The 17,135-nt window shown below is 29.6% G+C and overlaps 2 protein-coding genes across 2 annotated transcripts in view; both read right to left on the bottom strand.

Annotated features, from left to right (window-relative positions):
* The window catches only part of LOC105624519 (glucose dehydrogenase [FAD, quinone]), a 3,911-nt gene extending 2,644 nt beyond the window's left edge, over positions 1-1,267 (bottom strand). The window contains exon 1 of the mRNA XM_012205879.1: positions 1,130-1,267. Coding sequence (XP_012061269.1) covers positions 1,130-1,267 — 138 coding nt within the window. The remainder of the gene's footprint in view (positions 1-1,129) is intronic.
* Positions 1,268-11,459: 10,192 nt separating this feature from the next.
* LOC105624518 (glucose dehydrogenase [FAD, quinone]) lies at positions 11,460-15,065 on the bottom strand. Its single transcript, XM_012205878.1, has 4 exons — positions 14,649-15,065; positions 12,919-13,102; positions 12,672-12,805; positions 11,460-12,593 (listed from the first exon to the last, which is right to left on the bottom strand). Exons 1-4 carry the CDS (start codon positions 15,063-15,065, stop codon positions 11,460-11,462), a joined length of 1,869 nt encoding a protein of 622 aa, XP_012061268.1.
* Between the last annotated feature and the right edge of the window lie 2,070 nt (positions 15,066-17,135).

Below are 17,135 nucleotides of genomic sequence, written 5' to 3'. Positions count from 1 at the left end.
GTTTAACCGTAAGGTTAATTAACGTTAAGTAACTAGTTTAAGTATACTAGTTAAGTCCGTAAGTAGTACCGAAAGGTNAGATTGACAGTAGAGAGANAGAGAGAGAGAGAGAGGTAAATTATTATTTCACTCGAATACAAAGTCAAGTCTAAAGTCCCGAAATTGTTATCATCAAGAATTTATTGAGTTCCCGTTACTTTATAGAATAGTTTAATCAAATATTAAAATCAGTCTATTGTACTACAAATTTCATCGTGCTTATAAAATTATTTTAATTTTAATGCAATTACCTTTGTTTACTATCAATAATAATAATATTTAGTTAACTTTATAAAGATTTTATAGAACTAAATTCAATATTTATTTAACATAAGGAAGATACTAAAAGAACGTTAATATGTCTTCTTGATGCAACCCGACAATTAGTTCGCCATATTTAACTCTGACTCTTGAGTTGATTTATCTCAATTCAAGTTGATTCAATTAATCATTTTTTACTGTGTAATAGTAATAGTAATGCGTTATTTTTTAGAATTACTAACAAACAATAGTAACATTAACGCATTATTTTTATAAAGTAATATTCCTTTGACCCTGATTATTAGATTACACGCGATCAATAACCAACATTGATACTTTTTCAAATATCATTAACCAAATAATTAAGAAGATGCATCGATAAATAACAGTTGCATTTTAAATATTTTCTGAAATAATTAATAATATGTTGCATGTAGCATTTCTCTATTGTAAAAATTTTAAATGACAATTGTTTATTTTATTATCATATATACGCGCAAAGGAGAAGACTAATTTGTATTATTTTGTGATATATAATAATTAAAGTATTATCAGTATTATCAGTATATAATAATTAAAGTAATATCAGAAGAATATTTCGCGCTTCGAAACTGTTAACTCATAAGCTAATTTATAAGCGATTAACTTCGTTTATTTCACTTGTGCGTCATTGTTCTAACGATCCTAGATTTATTTGGTCAGTAATTGATAATGAATCTTAAGCACTTTATCGACTATATGAAAGAGATTGTTTGAATTCTATTCAATTTATACAAGAGTAAATTTCTCTACTCTTCTTTTTCCTTTTTCTAGTTTTTTCCTTTCATACCTCTCGCGCATTTTGCGGATGTGATTCTGGATCGAGATTATTGTATCTATAGATGGTGAGACCGATAGCCAAAAGTGGAATCAAACCGAATCCAAGAACGGAAGTAGTGCCGATTAAGCTTGTTAATACAGCTGCCATTTCCGTTTGTATTCATCGCCAAACATATCAATATTTGAATGCAACATTCGAGAAAATTATTCATTCGAGCGATGAAAAACATAAGTCATCTGTGAAAATAAACCATTCATTAATTTTACTAATAAAAAAAGTAAAATATTATCGACATTTCGTACGCACATGCGAATGAATCATTTAAAACATATAGAAAATAATAATGTATATGAAATAAATACCTTTAACGATCTAGCTGGATGGAGCTCTTAAGTGCTCTTATATAATTCTGTGTATATTTTACTATGTATGTAGTTTTTTAAACTGCGCACCGAAATGATTTTTTTGATCTTGAAACGCTAATTCTACTAAACTACTGCAGTAATATCATGTTTCTACATATGCCATTACATTATCGCGAAGAGTATTATTAAGGCCTCGATGGCTGAAGATGTTCGCACGAAATGCGAATTCGACTACTGGCTGAGGTAATATTTTTTGCAATAAGAATTAATTATTTACAGATTTTAATATATCATGCAACGTTAAGATTGTTCTGAGATGCGTAAGAGCATCGAATTATTAAATTGCTCGTCAATTTGTTTAAGTCCATAATTTTGCTTTAAGGGATCGTAAGCCGAAAAGCTTTAAGAAATTGACCAATTACAGTTGAATACGAGAAAAATAATCAACTGTAGTTGGTTAATTTCTTACGACTTTACGATTTAGGGCTCCTAATAATGTTTTTCACTGGCAGAATTGATGCGCATTCAGTGCATTAAAGCTATTGTATACTAACCTAATCTGAATGTAAAAGTGAGATATTTCAATTAATAAAACACCCAATGTATATTTTATCAAATACTATAAAATGTATTGAGAATTTTGTGATTTAATTTATTTCTATATTTTTATTAAACATATCTTTATAATTTGTGTATACAATGGTTTTAAAGTGCACTGAGTGCACACTAGCTCTGCCAGTAAAAAAAACACTATTAAAATAATAAGATTATGGACCTAGATTTTAAGATTTTAATTCTGATACTGCGATAGTTTAGTAGAGTTTGCGTTTCAAGACCAAAAAAATCATTTCGGCACGCAGTTTAAAGGACGTACTACGTACGTCATATAAATTTAAACAGAATTATACAAATATGTAAGATCCAGTTAGACCATTTAATTGACTCTGCTCTTTCTTATTGTCTAATGATGAAACAGTCTTGATATCTTTAGACAATTTGTATGATTTTTATTGCGATGACTACACACTTTGTAATTTTTTAATATCTTTTGACAATTTATACAATATTTATTGCGATATGAATATATATATATTTTATAATTTTATTCTTAGAATTCATCTAACATTTAAATATTTTATATTAATTTTAAAATTTTGTGATTTGATTTGGTTGAAGACTTATTGTACAATCGAAACGTTCCATGTTATTTATAGGACATCGAATATTAATTTGTGATATAAAGTGAAATGCGCATATCTTAGCGCCGAGACGCTACTAGTATGTCTCCAGATATTATGTGTGCGCGCGTGTGTGTGTGTTTAAATTAAATATTTCTTTTGCTCGTTTTTTGATCTATCTACTTTTTTAATTTTTGTGAAGCTATAATTTACATTATTGTAATCTAAATTATGTTCGTTATTCAACCAGTGTTGAGACACGGCAGATAGAAAATTGGGCATTTTTTTTATGTCTGCTTTATGTTTTTTTATACGCATGTTCAATTTTCTTTTTGTTTGCCCGAGTGCAGTTATATATACTAGGCGCAGTCTAAACAATTAATTTTATAGATTCCTCGGCGTGCTTTCTTTTTTTTAATCGCTCTTTCCCTGAATTTTATATCGAACTTTTCTGAAACGTTTATAAATTTGTATTGTTAACGTAAGAATTTTAAATATATGACACTTGTAAAAGCCTTCGCTTGGCTGAATGCTCCTTTTTTTATTTATTTTATATTTGTATTTTGCGAGCCACTTGTAAATTTATAAAAATAATACATTTCTTGTAGAAAATAATAAGGAAATGATATAAAAATGTACAGAAATATTATTTCTTACACGTAATAAGATTACTTTTTATGTAACATTCCTGAGATCGGTTATAACTTATAGTTATAATTATGATCTATATTGTATGGCATGACATTATACGACAAAGAATAAGAGGGAAATAAGAAATACATTTGTTTCACACGCTTTATGGATTAAAATTGTTTATGTTTAAGTATAAACATACCTTATTACACAGATTCCACAAATCTCCTCTGTAGATCAATATACATTTCATATCATATATTCCTACGTATTTCTTTCTAATAATAACCAATGACCAAATGATGCTTCATTTAGAAAGAATTGAATTATAATTTCATCTAACGTTTTGATGTCGCTGACATACTTGCAAATGCGGATATTGCGCGACACAAAGATCATGATAACATCTAGCTTGCTCATGTTGGCAATATGTCGTGCTGTATCCGTTGATCCATCATTCACGTACATTTCTGCGTTGCTTTTCCACACGTCGTTTTAATGATCTTGATTGGATCATCTTTGATGATCTCTCTTTACATGATCTCTTTTTGTATGACATCGAGTATGATCTTCTGATTGCGGTTATATTCGAGTCGAACGAATTACATCTCGGTTATATTCTTTATTGTTAATTCGTTTAATACTGCACCTATTGCACCTTGAATGACTTTAAACTTTGTCAGAAGCGTGAAAACGTTCGAGAATAAATCGGGGAAAATGGCAGCGGAATGAAACTAGCGCCGGTAAGAACTGAACTGCAATGCTTCGGTGAATGCTCGGAGTGAAAACCAGTTGGGTCCCTAGTATACGCCTTTCAATGCATACGAAAACATGATGTGTCCCGTAAGATGTGGAAGCTGTCGTACGTTTTAATTTTTTTAAATGGATTACATTATTTTTTTGTTATTATATATTTTATTTCATATAAATGAGATTTCTAAATTCATATTTTGTTGTTTATATCTATTTTTATTTCAATAGAGATAACTATCGAGAATATATTTTTATGATCCAAGAATATGTATAGAAAGAACAATTTTATAAAATATCTAAAAATCTAGCTATAGATATAAAACTAAAAATAATTTTATTGTATCATAAAAATAATTACGTAGGAATTTCAATGATGAACAAATGCTATAAAAATTTTCAATATTTTAGCAATCAATTCCTACATAATTATTTTAATGGTCCAACAAAGTGTTTTCAGATTAGTATGTACAATAGCTAAAAAAAAAATAAATTTTTAGATACTTAACCTTTTCTTGTAATAAATGCGATAATAGATCCATTTAGCTACATCCTTTGATATAACAAAACGAACTTTTCATATCTCAAGAAGAGAAAACGAAAAGAGAAAAAGTCCTGTGAGAAATACGGTTCAAATTATCCAACATTATCCTATCGATAAAATGCGAGATAAAACAATGGTGCATAATAAGCTCAAATAAAACAAATATTTTTTTATGCGTACCTCTGGCAATAATGAACAAGTACTTTAGATATATTAAATAAATTTAATCATTTGTTTTATTTAATAATTAGTACGTTATAATGATTTCTTTTCGTTGAAAGACGCAAAGTAAAACGCAAATAAGGCGGACGTTCCAATGTTATCGGTACGTACGATTTTGAAACGAATGTTATAGAATGAGGAAGATTTGATGGAGTACATCGTTTTCTTTTCGAACGTGTAAATCGTACACGAACTTTCCTCTCCTTCATGCGCGATAATGGTGTCGACATCTTTCTCTTTGCTTTCGTGGCCGATGTACGGTGGGGAGACGAGTTTACTTGCGCATACTTTCTCTATGTCTACGAACGATGTCTACGTGCCGTTTAGCAGGTAGTACTTCTCCAATCCATACATCCACGTTTCGTTACATTACCTCGAGACTATGTGCTGCAACTTCGATTCTTTCGCTAAATCTCGGCTCGTTGCAAGAATTGCAGTGGGAAAGAAGTTGTAATCTTATCGATCGCGTTTCACTTTTGCAACTTTTCGACACAATAACCTTATTTGCAATAAATTCTAAAGAACTCTAGAATTTTAGTTACAAAGAGTTGATGCTTTATGATATTAACACGAGTGATATATTGTATAATTTTATAATATCTTGTATTTTTATTTTTATTAATTTATTTTTATTGCATCCGGAGAAATAAAAAATATGTTGAATGAAATAGATCCTAAATCAAATTTAAATTCATTAACAGTAATTGTGCCATGTATATGTTCTGTAATTCTGAAATGCAATTGCGAAAACGTGATTACTGTTTGATTTATGTAAATTTATGTTAATCTAAAATGGTTTTTCAGCAGTGATATTTCACTTTTTCTTCTACAAAGCCTCATAATGACTTCATCGAGCAATAGATATAATTATCATCATTTTTTTTTATGATACCAGATTGCTCCTTGCTCTTATAAAGTGAACTGCAACATTCACGAAACCTTGGCATTGCAAGAATAGATCATTATTTTTTGCTTGTGACAAAATTTTACAAATATCCACGCAAAATAGGCGTGCAAAAATAAAAACAGTGTCAATAAGAAGTGAAAATTTTCATTTTGTATGCGTAGTGTAAACTCAGTTCTCTAATTTCTCTTTATCGAAACATGTTATACATTTTGATTATGTGAAGAGAGAGAGAGAGAGAGAGAGAGAGAGAGAACGACAGATAGAAAGAGAAAAACGAAAGAAAAGCGCATATTTTTCTAGGCATCTTGTTCTACAATTCATATATTATTAATGAGATAGATATATTCTCGAATAAATTTGCAACTCTTTGCTGATGAAAATATGTTAATAATTTGTGCGAATTATAAATATGCGAGAAATTTTTTTAGCAAACATTTACATTTGGTGTTTTTCTATTTAAATAAATGCGAATATATATTTTTTAATATTAACATTTTAATATTTTTTCAATTATTTATTTGAAAGCGATGCTCTTTTTTTTATTTAAAAAATTATTCTCGTATGAAAAATGATACTTATTTAATAATTTCTTTACACTCATATAACGTTTTATATATTTAAGATTAATAAAAATACATAATTTAGCTCATGAATTTACAAATCATGTTCTACAAATATATATAAATATATATAAACAAATATATTGAAAGAATGGTTTTATTTAAATTTAAAAATTTAACTAGAAAAATTTAATTACAAGCCTAAAAATGTTTTTGTATGTGGACAATCATATTAATAATTACATAGAATACTCAAATTGGTTGCCAGAATGTCAAATTTTTTTGAAGTATTGTAAAAAATGAGCGTTTTATGCACGTTTACAATTTTAATCATATTCGTTATATTGTAATTATCCAATTGGCAATCATGAGTCTTGCGTTTAATTGGCCCTCAGAGTCACGTGCTTATACTGTGATGGCTTTCCCCTGTAGTCGGCGTCTTATTGGTCGCTTGCCTGCGACATCTAGCCTAAGCATAAGAAGAAGAACGAAACGATTTTCTCACTAAAATTATCATGTAATTAAATCATCATGCAAAATTAGTCGCCCAAGTAAGAAGATGTGTACGAGAATAAGCAGTGTTTTCTGAAGCTCATTCGTATTTGTGCATATCTCGTTCCATGCTCTAATCTGTCCGACGGTTCCTGAAATACTGTGATACATGAGAGTTTGATTCTCATTCCCTCTCATAGGTTTAGCCATCCCGTCGCCATATTGGCACGTTTCATGAGGATAGATTTCCACCATTAATCTTTTCCTCTTTTATTATCAATCTCTCCCTTCACCATGTACACATCTTACATTATCATGTTTAAGCATCTTAGATCATTATTTTGATATTCTAATAAAATTATTTTCAGATCTATAGTTAAAAAATTTACAATAGTTAAAGAAGTATCTATAATTAAAAAATTGTGTCCAGTTTGAATAATTATGATTCATATGTATAGTAATCAATAGGGAGATGTTTGCAGAAAACGAAACAAAAGGTTTTAAATAAATAAATTTTTTATTTTGTTTATATACGCTATAATCTTTAAATAAATAGAAAGATACTACAGTCTGTACGCGTCAAATTGGTTGGTCTTTTACTTCTTTCACGGCATTGTGTGACAATTACGAGTATATATATCACTTATTTCTGTATTATTTCTGTCACTATTCATGTCACTGTTGCTTAGCATTGTGTTTAGCACTTTATATTAATTTTTTCTTGCAGAAATGTTAGGATATTTTTTATTTTTAAATTTATAACAACATATTTTCACACATTAAGATGTCGCTTTTTAAAACAATTCTCTTTAAAAATAAAAAATTTTTAATGAATATTGTTTTATGCGACTTCTTAATACTAAATCTATATAATGTACTCTTCCTGGGGGAAAAAAAAAGAATTTGATAAGTATTTAGATTAAGGAACATTTAGCCGATGACATTGACATATGTTGTGAGTGATATGTCCAACAGGTTTTAGATGGTGGTCGTCTTTCGTTAAAAAGTTATTAACAAAAAAAGTTCAACTATATAACACGAGAATTCCCTGCTTTAAAATATGTTTGCTATTCGTGTAGGGAGGTGAGAATCGAAGGTAAAAGTCGTGCGTCCTTTTACAGAGGGGAGAGAGGAAGTGAGAGTCATTCGTCTGAAGTGATCCACGCTCCTCCTCCCCCTCTGCAAAAGGGTGCATGATTTTCACTCTTACCTCCTTTCCTCCCTAAGACATGTTCATATTATCTCCCGAGTGTCATGTCCTTGTTTAACGCTTGGTATATAATTAACAAGGATAAAATGATATCTGGGTCGCATTCCAGTGGGAATCTGAACATAGCCCTGCGAAAGAGGCGCACGATTTTTATCCGAAGTGACTCTTATCTCTCTTCCCCTTGCAAAGTGGCGCACAACTCTCACCTTCGACTCTCACCACCCTACAGTACACGAATAATATTTTTCAAATATATAATATATTTTAAACCAACACAAATATTATAATATATTTTAAACCAACAAATATTATAATATGTTTTAATATATTTTAAGAGAATACTTATGTTATGTAGTTGTATACCATTAAACTTAGTATTTCTGAAAAATAGTAGAAATAGCATCTTGATCAAAAAGTTCCCGGAATTACCACCAAGTGATGCTCTGAGTCAGCTGATTTGAGTTCTTTTTTGGTTAGGTTGCCACATCTATCATTGACATTCCTACCAAATTTTATCACCATAGCTTAACATTTGTAAAAGTTACGCCGTACTTCTTGAGTACATCTACCTCTGCACGTATTTTCGATTTTTTTTTTTAACAGTTTTAAAAATGGAGTTGAATTTGTAACAACGAGTTTGTATTAAATTTTGCGTTAAAAATGGATTCAATGATATGAAAATCTTGGAAATGTTGGGAAACTGTTTCGGCAGTGATACTCTAAAGAAAACAGCCGTTTATGAGTAGCATGAAAAAACCATTACGGGGAACGCGTTTTAACAGCCGAAAGGGAATAATGGAAAAATCGAAGACGGCTCTAATGGCTATACTGACAATAGAGTTCCAGAAATGTTTCGAGAGCTGGATCAAGCGCTGGCATAAGTGCGTTGCAGTCGATGGGGAGTACTTTGAAGGGAACAATATCACTTTTGATGAATAAAACTTGTATTTTGAATTTTCTGAATAAATTCCGCGAACTTTTTGATCAAGGTAATATAACGTTATTTTTAACACTTTTTTGTTTTATTAACTTTTTATTATTAACTTTTTAACAAAGGACCACCAACTAAAAAAATATACCCACAGTATATAATAACCTAATCCTAACTCAACTATGTACCATGGTTAGGTTAGGGTTAGGATATTATATGCCATTAAACTTTCTGAATATTTCTGAGTATTTCTGAAATATGTAGAAATAAAGCGTTATTTTTAAAACTTTTTTTGTTTATATCTTTTTAACGAAGGACGACCACTACTTAAAATGGAAGTCACTCAGGAAGACAACGTCAAGGTCAAAGTCATCGGCGGGGTATCCTTTGATCTGAATAATTACCAAGAATTTTTATAATAAACAACACAGATGTGACACTAACACAGCTTAAGTACTATCATTTTTTAACCAAAGTTTGATAATTAAGAAATAGTTTGATGATACAGAAATATTCTAATCTCTTCAGTATTTTTATTACAATTTTGTTAAACTGTTAAGAACTACGATTAAACATCTTTCCTCTATCTAAAAATCCACGGCGTATTTATGATGAGTAGCGATCTCGCAGTAACATTAAATCGATTATGTAAAGAATTACAGGTGAAATTTACTTTCTCAATCGACATGATATATTCGAGGATGCTGCGAGATCGCTTCTTATTATTCAAAGGAGGATTTCTTATTATTCAAAATTGAAAAAAAAAGATATGTTTAAAAATAAATGTCTAAATTATCACTACAACTGAATATAGCAAAATTTTTATCTTTATCGAATAGTTGAAGTTAGATAGAACATAATTTAAATGATAAAAATAATTTTTTTTCTTATTTTTTTGTTCTTTATTTATTTTTTTTTATCAAAGTTCTTTCTTATACAAAAATATAGTCAAAAGAATATGTGAAAAATTTATGTATACTTAATGTCACGCTATTTGATTGTGTTCTGTTACGAGTCGAGCAACATACAGTTAATTATTGCCCCATATATCAATTAAATTTAAATGATATTAAATTTTTTATTAACTATTCAATTCTTAATGACACTTTATAATTTTACTGTTGTCATAAAAGTGTCAAATAAAAAATAAATATGAATATGTATACGATATATTTTTGCCTTAGCTTATATATATATATCATTATAGTAGCATATATTTGCATCATCATTGCATACATTATGATAGTATTGCATATCTTATGTATAGATAAATCAATAAAAAATTGATTACCACAGAACGAAATTATATATTACAACAACAGTAATTTGAACTATGTGCCATGTCATTATAATGGAGAACGTAGTAGTCCTGACGCAATTGCAAATTAGTTACGGCCGATGCATCTGATTTAATTGGCTGAGAAAATTTTTATGTCGGTTCTGTATCTTAGAAATGCTAAATTACACAATTATCTCATTTATATGTAATCCATATTATATTACGGATTGCCTCTCTTAGAGAGAAAATACACATTTTTTTATATTATTTATTTGCTTAAAAACTTATACAAATAAAAAATTTTAGTTTCGCAATTACTGCAATTATCTCTATTTTTTACGAAGAAATAAATACTAAATTTGAAATTAAATAGTGACGTTTAAAAATCGGAATGATTGCGGAGTGAATTTCATAAGGAGTTTCAAAGAAGTTTAAAGAGAGATTTTTATCAGAGTAAAATTATTTTATTTAAATAAAATCTTTGTTTTAAAAGTGGAAACGTATTTATCGTTAATAGATTTTTATTTAATATCCTTATTAATGCATAATGAAATCTCGTTGACATGATTTTTGGCACAATTATGGCAAATTCATAATATTCGTATAATATTCATATAATTTACTTATCCTCTAAGTACCTAAAATTTGATTATGTGACTTCCGAAACAATTACGGAATAGCGTTTTAATCAACAAAATTCTGATATGACAAGTATGCGCTAATTAGCCTGCTGTTGACATAATAAAAAGATGAAAGTGTCTTGCATCAAATAAATGAATTTTAACGATTTTTTTAAGTCTGCAGTATATTGCAGTTCATTTGATTTGCAGACAAAAATATTTTATTTTCTGAAATAGCATTTTTGAAAATAATCGTCAAGATCGGATGCAATTCTATTGTTATTATGTTGCATTATGAATTATATTGCTAATGTGCGAGCTCTATTTATTGGGAAAAATTTATTTATCATTATTATTTATTATTATTCATGAATAAGTTCGATATTACGAATATTAAACGATTACTGCAACAATTATTCTTTTTTTTGTTTTCTTCTTACAAGCTATAATATATTTTAAATTTGGAACTAATCTTTTTCACTAAAATATGTAATTAATTAAAATATATTATTAATTAAAACTGTTATTTGATCTTACTTTTCACTTGGCCGTGCATCTCTATAATTATATTATGCAATTATGTAATCGATCAGAAACAGCGTATCAAGAAGTAGTGACAATAATATCATCTTTTTTGAAACGAGATGATTACATCCATCTTTCCTTTATCATATCGGCACCCTTCTCTGCTATCATGATGACAGGTGCGTTAATGTTCCCGCTAGTGATAGTCGGCATAATAGATGCGTCAATTACCCGCAGTCCCTCAACCCCATAGACTCTCAGCTCTGGATTCACGACCGCCATTGGATCATCGGATGGACCCATTTTGGCGGTTCCGCTCATATGATAAATGGTCATGGTATATTGCCTGACTACACAGTTCCAGTACTCGTCGGTATAGAGTGGAATATGCTTACAATTGGGTAATGGTTTGCTATGAAATCTGGAACCAAATCTTTTCATACTATTGGTCTCGCCAAATGCGATAGCCGCTTTGACACCTTCGCGAAGCACTGCCACGTCATGTGGATGAGTGAGATAATTATGATAAAGCAGTGGAACATCTAAAGGTTTCTTGGATTTGAGTCTGATATAACCGCGCGATTTAGGCCTAAGCATCATCGGAAATACTCCGAAAACATCTTGATTGTTGATTTTACTAAATATTTCATTGTAGAAATCGTCTGTTAAACAATGAGCGTTCTTTATGTGACTACCACCGTCAGAGTTCGTTGACGAGGACGTCAACATGAACTCAATGTCAGGCCAATCGTCGGTCTGGTTGGCATACTTGGTTGAAATAAAGCCGACCGCCTCGAGACCGATGCTGGATGTTAATGGGCCATCTTCAGTAATGGCATATCTTAAGGCCGAGTTAATATTCACCATTCGATTCATAACGATACTGATTTTGTAATCGATTGGGAAGACGAGCCCGCCAACCGCTATATGATCCTGCAGATTCTGTCCGACTCCGGGTGAGTCTTCAATCACAGGAATACCCAATTCCTTCAGATGTACGTACGGGCCTACACCGGATAGCATCAACAATTGTGGACTATTAATGGCACCTGCTGAAAGAATCACCTCTTTCTTGACGGACACTACTTCCTTACGACCATCTCTGATAAACTCTACTCCATACGTTTTTCTACTCTGCGGATCTATCAGCACTCGAGTCACATGGCTCCACAAGGAGAGATGAAAATTTTTTCTAAGTTGAATAGGTCGCACAAATGCTTTGGCGGTGCTGCATCTAGCGCCCCGTCGCATTGTAAACTAAAAGAAAATAAAGAATCAGAAATCTCAATAGTTAAATGGAACTTCCGCGAAATAATACACCAGTTTCACACATACTTGAAAAAAGGCGAAGCCAGTTTGCTGCTCACCATTAATATCACAAATATCGTAGCCCATTTCTTCTCCAGCTTGAAGAAACGCTACGCCCAATGGAGTGACATATGGGCTATTCTGCACGGTCAAGTATCCTCCTGGAAAAAAGGTTTTTGAAAAAAATAAATATTTATCATATTTCATTTTACTCACACACACACATTAATTGGATTAGTTTTTAAAAAATTTAAACGTAAGAAAATATACGGACCTGTACCATGATATCTTGTATTGCGTGCCAAATATGGATTTCTTTGGTCTTGTGATTTTTTGAAATACGGCAATACATCTTCGTATCCCCAACCAGGATTTCCAAAACTTTTCCATTCATCAAAATCACGTCGATTGCCGCGTATGTACAGCAATGTATTTAAAACGCTAGATCCTCCAAGAACCTGAAATTGATTGTAAAGATTGCGCAACAAAATAAAACAGCACTCGGTCAAGCGAATAAATTAATTAGCTTGGATTTTTAGTTGCGGTCTCCAATATATACTGATAAAAAAGTCTTATAATTACATTAATTGGAATTTTGATTAAGAATCAGAATTTTTTGGTTGAATTTATTATAATTTTAGTACGTGTACATACATACATAAAAGTTTTCATTTGTCACGTTTCCACTCTCGAGAAAAAGTACATGATCGATATTCTGATTGATATAATCATTATCTTCTGATTTGTTTATTTTTAACTAGAAATTTTTTTTCAGTACATTTCATTTTTTTCAATCTTATTTTTGTATTTAGAAATTAATTTAATCGCCGCGATGTGAAATTATAGACGTCATAGACTTATACAAGACAAAAGTTTTGTACACTGAATAACGTGAGGTCTACAAGCGATTATATGGTTTTAAATCGTAGAAAATTAACGAATCATAGTTCAATATGAAAAGAATAATCGACTATGATTGATCAATTTTCAATGACTTAAGACGCTATGATTTCTTTGTAGATCCCGTAAATAGGTAATGGTTCGAAGAATTACTTTCACTCTAGCTTTGATTGCATTCCACGCATGTATATTTAACCTTCGATACTTTGTGACATGCGACAATAATCGGAAAAATTTTTATGTGCAATAATTAACATTATTATCATAACGGTTAATTTCAATTTAAACATAATTTATTGGATTACAGAGAGCGAGTTTTTACTAAATTAATATCATTGCAATATAGTTTAATTTATATCGATAATACAGATCAGTATAATCACTTGAAAGTAAGTTTGAAATATCTGAAATATAATATTATAATTGAATACAATTGTTCTTTTCTCGTATAATTATTCAAAGTATAATATTTCTACTACAAGTAATAAAACATTTATAAACAATATTAAGAATCTTTTAGACTGCATGTGTAAGAAACAAAATCAATATTAGAAAAATGCCTATTACTGAATCTTCATTGCTTTAATAATTCAATCTTGAATTACTAATATACACTATATATGTACTTGCATATATATCATATTATAGTCTTTTTAACTGCGCGCCGAATTGTTTTTCCGAACTATAAACGCAATTAAAACTATTCTAGTAACACGAACGAATTGACAAACAATTTAATAATTTGATGCTATTATTAAGCATCATATTATAAAGATGTTAATATGTTGAAACTATTCATAAATTTATTGCGAAAAATATTACCTTGAGCTGGAGCCCGGATCTCTTGTTCCGTACAAACGTCCTAAGCCATTATATCATCGAGACTATAATATAATATATAAGTAATTCAAGATTGAATTATTTAAAGAAAAAAAAATAAAGAACCGATTAAACTCGCTTTGACTGTAATAGACATTTTTCTAATATTAATTGTGTTTAAAACATTTATATTCTCATTTGATATTGATATTTTTTACATGTAACTTCTGGTTATTTTATCCCGAGATCTTTCTAAACTAGATTGATATCTCTTTACATATATACCTTGCCTCTGGTCCAACAACATCGCTTATCGATCATTGCCTGGCAAGCTGTGTCCTGCGGCTGCGTGCGATACTTCCAATCAAGTTTACTTTTATGCAAATATAAAGAAAGTATCGGCACGTCGGTTATTTCGGTTTCGTGTCCACCGGCTTCCAATAAAAGTACATTCCAATTAGGATTCTCAGTCAACCTATTGGCGAGCACACTGCCAGCTGAACCGCCGCCGATCACAACAAAGTCGTATTCTTTCCTCAATTGTTTCGTTACGCGTGGATGATTTTCCGGATCCATGAGGTCATAATTGAAATACGCTAGGGCGGCAATCAACACTGGAATTATAGTTATTTTACCGATACCGACGCCAAGAAGGACACTGGCTGTTTTTATAGCAGTGCCGACTACTGTCGTGATGCTCATCTCTTGTTCTGATCGAGCTTTCGATTACTATTGATCTCGTTTGAAACTTATGCATTCGAATAGCGAATTTACGAATACTTTTCACTTCTTGTATCACGAATGTTTTTTCCAATTGTTTCTTATAGAAATTATCTTCAGTATATAACAGTCTATCTTATTTTATTATGCGTCTTGTTAGCGATTTCATAGTGCTTATAATTGTAACTGTGTGCATGTCAGCCTAATCGAAGGAAAATTAAAAAAAAAACGGAAATTATGTAACGGAAATTGCTTATTGATATAGAAATAAAATAAGTCGTTATATGTTTTAATTATGGAAATCGTCAGAATATTTTTCTTTGAGACTTTAAGGCTCTTTGAGACTTTGTGCGAGATCTGAAAATGAAATAAGAATTTATTTATTAGATATTTACAATTATTGATTTTTTTATAATGAAAGGCTTCACGATTAAGTTTATAAGATTGATATGATAGAAAAATATCTATATATATATATATACTATGTATTACACATATAGTCTATATATTTATATATATATATGTAGATACAGTATATGTATATATACTAAATAGAAAGAAAATACTATGTAATATAAAAAAATTGCTGTTTCAAGAAAATATTAGTTGCTTCAACTAAATGCAGCTTTCACAGACTATTAAGCAAATTTAATTTAATCAAGTATTTGTTAATTTAAACGAATAATGTTGATGTATACATTTAACTTAAATATATAAATATCTTAGTAAATATATAAATAACTTAAATATATAAATACTTGAATTACTTGAATTATTTGAAATACTTGAATTAAATAATCACTATCAATTAAACGCATTTAATCAAGCTAATAATTTTATTCTCAGCAAAAAAATTGATCTTGCAATTAGTATAGCAAAAATTATTTAAGTACGAAAAACAGATAAAATAGATAAATTTCTAGCAAGTACTGCAATATTGGATATGTATTGCACCTAATCATATAGATGATTAGAGATAGAATTTATATTTGTGCTATAAATTCTAGCTGGAGCAGCAAAATATTTTTTTGCGATGTATATTACTTCAGTATACTTCAGTATATTATTATGCAAGTTATATAATGCAAGTTTGTGTATTGATTTGCGATAACTGCAATTTTATCACTCGCTTCCATAAACTTTCTATCTATATAAACTATCTACATGCATATTTTGATAATTATTTGAATATGTATAGCCAGTCTTATTTATTCTGTGACGTTTTACAATTTGATACTCTTATATTCTTTTTTGTCATGTGTATATAAACTACGTGTTAAGCTAATCGCTACCATCAAGTAAGTTACTTTTTACGCAACTCAATAATATCGATGTTCTTTTCATTCATTAATAACGTAATAACAAAATATAGAGAGAAAATTTTATATGTAAAGATGATCAATGATGATCTAATTTTTAATCAATTTACCATTACAAGTTGAAATGACATTTTAATCAATTTATCATTACAAGTTGAAATAACATATTTTGCTAATTGAAAACTAAACTGTTGACTAACATCTGTATTAATAATTAATTAATGTTTTTGTACGTCCTTGGCTTACATCTATCAATTCAAAGTTAACGTGTAATCTTCTCAATAATTAAGGTGAAATCGAAGAAATTAAACAACTGATGTTTGCACGTAACTCACGAATTTTTGAAACGACACTCATGTATCGTATTTAATGTTTCTCGTTAAACAGTTCCCAAACAAATAAGCAAATAATAAGCAATCCAAACTAACGATATAATCGATAAATAATCAATAGATAAATAATAAGAAAAGATTTTAATACTAATAAATAATACTAATAAATAAATACTAATAATATAAGAAAGATTATGAATACTAATAAAATAGAGTGAAACTAGAGACTATTATTGAATCACATGGATCATATTGGGTATTTTATATGTATATATATATATATATATATATATATATATATATATATATAGTATATACTACTATAATATAGTATATACGTTAGTTAGTAGTAGTAATTAATTATTACTTACTTTACTTACTTTAACTTTTAACTTTTTAAC

The sequence above is a fragment of the Atta cephalotes genome, assembly GCF_000143395.1.
Source record: "Atta cephalotes unplaced genomic scaffold scaffold00081, whole genome shotgun sequence".
Lineage (NCBI taxonomy): Eukaryota > Metazoa > Arthropoda > Insecta > Hymenoptera > Formicidae > Atta > Atta cephalotes.
Note: the sequence above shows the minus strand (reverse complement) of the source record. Positions and strands in the feature narration are given on the sequence as shown.